At 41.5% G+C, this 6,195-nt stretch overlaps 1 protein-coding gene across 3 annotated transcripts; it reads left to right on the top strand.

Annotated features, from left to right (window-relative positions):
* The first annotated feature begins 1,849 nt into the window (after positions 1–1,849).
* Positions 1,850–5,509, top strand: LOC111572391 (uncharacterized). Of its 3 annotated transcripts, none has more exons than XM_055006899.1 (4): positions 1,850–2,422; positions 2,771–2,829; positions 3,669–4,184; positions 4,313–5,509. In XM_055006899.1, exons 2-4 carry the CDS (start codon positions 2,797–2,799, stop codon positions 4,628–4,630), a joined length of 867 nt encoding a protein of 288 aa, XP_054862874.1. In that variant the 5' UTR covers positions 1,850–2,422; positions 2,771–2,796; the 3' UTR covers positions 4,631–5,509. The 3 variants fall into 3 exon arrangements, with proteins under 3 accessions (XP_054862874.1, XP_054862872.1, XP_054862873.1); XM_055006897.1 differs by having other exon boundaries at positions 1,850–2,829; positions 3,669–3,729; positions 3,913–4,184; XM_055006898.1 differs by having other exon boundaries at positions 2,771–4,184; positions 4,313–5,507.
* Positions 5,510–6,195: the final 686 nt, after the last annotated feature.

Here is a 6,195-nt window from a genome sequence, read left to right as displayed (position 1 = left end):
TAAGCTGATCAAAGAGCCACTTCAAACTAAAAGATACCTGACATGAACTGAGATCTCTTGATGTACACCAGGAACATCTCAGATTACTGCAACTCTGAACACATGGTAATTTAGTTTGTCTGAAAATAATTAAAGATATACACAACCAATCATGAACAGAGGATTAACATGACTGAGAATAAATAAACATAACCTAAGATATTAAAGTTGACTTTCCTTTTACACTGCTCAGCACTTTTATCCCTCCCTCATCCCACATATTAAGACGATGTCCTGCATTTTGATTGGCTATGATTTTTAAAAGTCAACTTTGCAGGATGATAAAACTAATATTGAAAAATAGCTTTTAGGTAATGGCTGTGAAGAAGGCAGGGGTTGTGCTTGATGTCAGTCAAATTGCACACATGTAAGTCAAGCCCAGGCTACCAGGTCCTAAATTATGCATAATTGAGCAAAATATAATTGCAGCTACCACAAAGAAAAAAAAAACAGCTAAAATGAAAGACCGAAGCTACTTTTAAGTGAGTGGCGCCATTGGAGGGTGATTTTCTGAGTATTTTATTTGCCTTTTTGGTTTGAGTTTCACATGGTGGAGAATACGACATGACACAAGTTTCACATGTACTCCCTCCAGACCACACAGTCTAGTGTACATGCTCATTTTTTAAGTTAGGTAGACATTATATCAACACTGTGTCGAAGTATTGACCATATGTCCCCAGTTGCACTACAAATGCATACTCTTTGTTTGGTGGCATCTGGTCACCTCGCTGATGAGTAATGCAATACATTACATTTGCTACTGATTTTTTGGTAAAGTATTGCTTTTAAGACTTTTTTTCAATTATTAATGTGTTACGATGTGTAATTAAATACAGTTTTCAAGTAACCTGCCTGAGTAATTTGGGATTTCCAGTTGAGATCAGATTGGGATTTGCTTTAAAAATGAATGTAACTTGAAAAAAAGCTTCTTTTATTACTTTTAACTTACTTTCTCAAGCTCAGTTAAGTTGATTTAACTAACTTAAGCAGTCTTTTTTTATGTTGGTTAATGTTCAATAGCTCAACGTGTGGTGAAAAACTCTGCAGAGTACCTTAAACTCCTGATGAAAACATTTTCTCAGTGTCTTCAGTAGTTTTCTAAATCATTTGAATACACCCATATGATGTAATCAGGGTTAGCATTATTTTAGACTGGGTTTGAAAACTGCTAATTTGTAAAGGAATATTTCCAATCTAAATAGGAATTTGGCAGACATGACCATTTAAGATGCAGGAAGGGTCTAGCGAACAGTTGAAGTTGCACTATGGGAACTGTAGGATCCAGCTATTTCAGAAGGTGGTGTGTACTGGACTAGAATTCGATCTGGTTTTGACAGTTCTATTTCCAATCATAAGCTCTCCATCTTCATGTAAGTGTGATACTATTAATTGAAACCATTTTAAGGCACTGTGATGGATGGAGGAGGTTCCTCCAAGTCCTGGTGCTGTGGAAGGAATCATCAGGCAGGATTGCTCGCACCTGGAAGGAAGTGGGTGTGGCCCCTGGTCTGGGACTGCAAAGCACTGCTCAGGGCAGTCAGTCTGTCTCTGGCTTCCCACCTGGCTGGATCTCCCACACCTTGTGTAGTTTGGGTTTTTTCTTTTGTTTAGAGAGGTATGTTTGGTTCATCATCTGTTTAGTGGACTATATTTGATTGATTCTTAATTCTTTGTTTTGTTATATCCATTTATTTGTTAAATAAATTACTTTATATTCTATTTAGTATAGTCTTCTCATGTTGTTTTGTTCTATGCCACAGAACGTAACAAAATGGGGGCTTGTCCGAAGCCAGTTTGTTGTAGCAGTAGTTTTTGTGATAGTGTGATTATTAGTGGAAAGTTACGGATATATGGTGGGACCAGAGTTTGCCAGAGTTTAGTATATTGCAGATTTGTCTAAATTGGAGATGGACTGGGTGTTGTACTGTCGTGAAGTTTTCACTGGTGTTCCCCTCTGGTAGGTGTAGTGGCAGTCGCTAATAGAGGGGCTGCTGCAGTTTCTTTTTGCCTTTTATGGTTTTGGGTGGTACTCCGGGAGGGCCCCTGGCGAACTCGGCAATGCCACTGAAGACTAGGGTTGAGTTTATTTAGTTTCTTGGATAGGCAGTTAGTAGGGGGGGAACCAGTGTTTCAGTGACTTGTGTTTTTTATCTCCATTGAGTGTTTGAATTATCAGGTTTGGATTAAGTTATGGCTACCGTTGTCGATGAGTTTGTTGAGGCTCCATCCAGTGAAGCTTTGGAATTACTTACAAAGGAACAGTTGCTCAAACTAGCACAACATTATGCAATTGATGTGGATGCCAGACGCACAAAGCAGACAATCAAGAATATTCTGAAAGCAAACCTCCAAGAGGAAGGAGTTCTGGAAACAGAGGAATGTAAGAGTGATATTTCTTTACCTGGTTTAACCTTTGAACAACAAAAGGAATTGTTATTGTTAAAGTTAGAACATGAACAGAAGTTGGAGAGAATGAAATTTAAAGTGGAAGAAATGAAATTAGAAGTTGAGCAACAGAAATTGGGGCTGATTAAAGCAGGGGTACTGCCTATGGATACTGGTGAGGGTGCAACACTTACTCATTTTGATGTTACAAAAAATTTAAGGTTGATGCCTCAATTTGATGAAAGAGATGTTGATACATTTTTTGCACTGTTTGAACGTGTGGCTAATGCTAGAGGTTGGCCTGATGAAGAACGAACATTAATGTTACAGTGTGTCTTTACAGGAAAAGCACAAGAGGTTTATTCTTCTATGTCAGCAGAGGAATGCAAAAGCTACATAAAGGTAAAAGAGGCTATTCTGAAAGCTTATGAGCTGGTCGCTGAAGCGTACCGACAAAAGTTCAGAGGCTGGAAGAAAACAGGAAAACAAACATATGTGGAATTTGCAAGAGATCTTGAACTGCATTTTATTCGTTGGTGTAAAGCAGCTGAGGTAGATACTTTTCCAATGTTATGTGAGCTGATGCTGGTGGAACAGTTTAAACAGGCTGTACCAGATCACATTGCCACTTACATCACTGAACGTAAGGTTACCACTCTGGGTGAAGCAGCAGTATTAGCTGAGGAGTATTTATTAACTCACAAGCGTGTCTTTGGGGAGCACTCTCATTGGGTCAAACCTCACTCTAATGGGGATAAAAGTCAGAGACAGGGTGGACCTCCGAGAGTGGAACCACAGTTTCCCAGTAAAGGGGGGTCTGATGTGTGTCATTACTGTCATCAAAAGGGCCACTGGAAAAAAAAAATTGTCCCGTGCTGGCTGGGAAAGGCAAATTGATGCAGGTTAAATCTGCTGTTTTAGTGGCACCAGTACGCAAAAACATGCCTTCAGACCTAGTTGAACCCTCTGGTTTTACAGTTCAAACAAACAGCATCTCTGAGATTGATTCATGCTATCAAATCTTCATCTCTGATGGAGATGTAAGATTAAGGGATGGAGACCAGCAAACCTCAGTCAAAATTTTGAGGGATTCAGGAGCCATGCACTCTTTTGTAAAGGCAGCTGTTTTGCCTTTTTCTCCATGGTCAGACACCGGGGGCTGTGTGCCCTGTAGAGGTTTGGCGCTCCAAACTCTTTATGTTCCGGTGCATAAAATGTTTTTATCATGTGGTTTCTTCCAGAAGGAGGTGGAGATTGCTATTCGGGAAGAACTTCCAGTCTGGGGAGTTGATATCATCTCAGGTAATGATCTGGTACTTGATGGTCGTATGTGGCCCGATGATAAAAGACCTGTATGTGCGTCTCAAAATCCCACCTTAGTACAGATTGAGCTGCAACAGCTACCATGTCATCCTGTAGCAGCACCTCTAGGGGGCGTTGTTGAAACTCCTGTATCCATGCAGACTGATCTCTCATGTTCTTTAGATCCTGTAAAGGTCACTGTTCTAGGTCCTGAGGTGCCACCGGTGGGGGCACAGCAGCCAGATGAGGGGAAAGATGTTTTGTCCACTCTGTGTGCTGCTGTAACTGCGACGGCAGCAGCATTGCCCTATGGTGGTATATCTAAGCAACAAGGCAAAGTCTATTCCTTTACTGTGCAAAATAATCTTTGTGTTTCTCATGCAGGCCTGGTGCAAGAACAGAAAAAGGATTCATCCTTGAAAGATCTGTATGCGTTGGTGGTGCCATCCAATCAGGTGGGAAATGGCTAGGAACGGCTGGGTATTATAGGACGTTTCTTCCTAATTTTTCTTCAGTGTGGGCTCCTTTAACTGATTTGTTGAAGGAAGATGTTAAATATGTCTGGTCTCCCATCTGTCAACAGGCATTTACCCAGGTGAAGGAGCTGTTGTCCTCAGCTCCAGTGCCTGCAGCTCCTCGGTTGGACCATTCCTTCGCACTGCAGGTGGATGCCAGTGATGTAGGGGCTGGTGCTGTATTGTTGCAGGCAGATGAAAAGGGTGTTGAGAAACCTGTTTGTTTCTTCTCAAAGAAATTCAAAGGGTACCAACGCCATTACTCAGTCATAGAAAAAGAAGCATTGGCTTTGATTTTAGCGCTGCAGCATTTTGATGTTTATGTTGGGTTGGGTTTCAAGCTGGTTGTTTATACTGACCATCATCAATTAGTTTTTTTTTTTTGAAATCATTACAGAATCCAAACCAAAGACTGATGCGGTGGGCATTATTCTTGCAACCGTATCATCTAGATATCCGTCACATTAAGGGCAGAGACAACAAGGTGGCAGATGCGTTGTCTCGTGCACCTGTAAATTGAAGCACAGTCGGCTTCTATGTTCTTCTCCTATCCTGTTTGCATCTCGTGGTCTCGTTCCTGTGTTCTCTTAAAGGTGCTTCTTCTGGATCCAAAGTTGCTGGGTCATAGGAATGTGGAGCATTGGTGAGGTAACTGGGTGGGGGAGGGAGAGAATCCACTATGTGGGATGTGTTATATAAATTTTTTTTTTTTCGGATAGTCTGCAGTTTGTAAGAATGGAGTGTCTTCTGTGAAGTGTATATACTTTGGTGGTTTGTGAATAAATGGAGGATGGACTAGTCTGGTTATAGTAGGCTGGTGTTTTGTTATTTTGGTTCTTTCTGTCTTACAGGGTCAGAGGTGGTACCTCTGTGTTACATGGGGGGGTGATGATGGATGGAGTGATGGATGGAGTGATGGATGGAGGAGGTTCCTCCAAGTCCTGGTGCTGTGGAAGGAATCATCAGGCAGGATTGCTCGCACCTGGAAGGAAGTGGGTGTGGCCCCTGGTCTGGGACTGCAAAGCACTGCTCAGGGCAGTCAGTCTGTCTCTGGCTTCCCACCTGGCTGGATCTCCCACACCTTGTGTAATTTGGGTTTTTTCTTTTGTTTAGAGAAGTATGTTTGGTTCATCATCTGTTTAGTGGACTATGTTTGATTGATTCTTAATTCTTTGTTTTGTTATATCCATTTATTTGTTAAATAAATTACTTTATATTCTATTTAGTATAGTCTTCTCATGTTGTTTTGTTCTTTGCCACAGAACGTAACAGGCACACAGGTCTCCCACATTTTCATGTTAGATCAACTTTGTCTTTTGACAGTGCGGAGACTGTTTTGTCGTCCCCGGATGTCACATTGGTCTCCTTTGTTTATCGAAAACTAAGTTGTAATTGGCACTGTCAAGGTGAGGCACCATTCATCAAAGGCAAGAGGAATTTGGAATATCAAAGGAGCAAGAGAGCAACAGTATTTTCCTAACTGTTGCTGTATAAGGCACTGTCGCCTCTCAGTAAGAAGCAGGAAGGTTCAAGGTTCAAACTTTCTGGTCGTTTTCATATTCTCCTTGAGCGTGTGTGGTTTTTATCAAGTGTTTCGGCTTCCTGCTACAGTCTAAAGGCATGTTTCATTAACACCAAGCTAATTAGCTATTCTAAATTGGCTGTGAGCTTCAATGATTGTCTTTTTCTCAACCCTGTGACGAACTGGTGACCTGTCCAGGGTGTACCCCGCCTTTCGCCTAATGCCAGCTGGGATAGGTTCCAGCCAGCTCCCCTCCGTGACCCTGTACAGGATAAAGTGGGTATAGCTGATGGATGGATGCTGCTGTATAATTGACTGCTAAACTGTTTCCCCACAAACAAATACAGTGATCTACATGGCCTGTAGCTGAGATGTATGCTAATATAGCCCCTTTCTGAGCTTTGGCGTCAATGTTGTTAAAGGTGTATT

The sequence above is a fragment of the Amphiprion ocellaris genome, chromosome 22 (genome assembly GCF_022539595.1).
Source record: "Amphiprion ocellaris isolate individual 3 ecotype Okinawa chromosome 22, ASM2253959v1, whole genome shotgun sequence".
NCBI lineage: Eukaryota > Metazoa > Chordata > Actinopteri > Pomacentridae > Amphiprion > Amphiprion ocellaris.
The sequence above is the reverse complement of the archived record's forward strand: the minus strand, read 5'-3'. Positions and strand labels throughout refer to the sequence as shown.

Bases quoted from the DNA above. Each gene is read 5' to 3' on its own strand.
- LOC111572391 (XM_055006897.1), top strand. From the start codon at position 2,233: ATGGCTACCGTTGTCGATGAGTTTGTTGAGGCTCCATCCAGTGAAGCT. The intron at 2,830-3,668 runs GTAAAAGAGGCT...GGTTTCTTCCAG, and splicing joins AATGCAAAAGCTACATAAAG to AAGGAGGTGGAGATTGCTAT. The intron at 3,730-3,912 runs GTAATGATCTGG...CATGTTCTTTAG, and splicing joins GGGAGTTGATATCATCTCAG to ATCCTGTAAAGGTCACTGTT.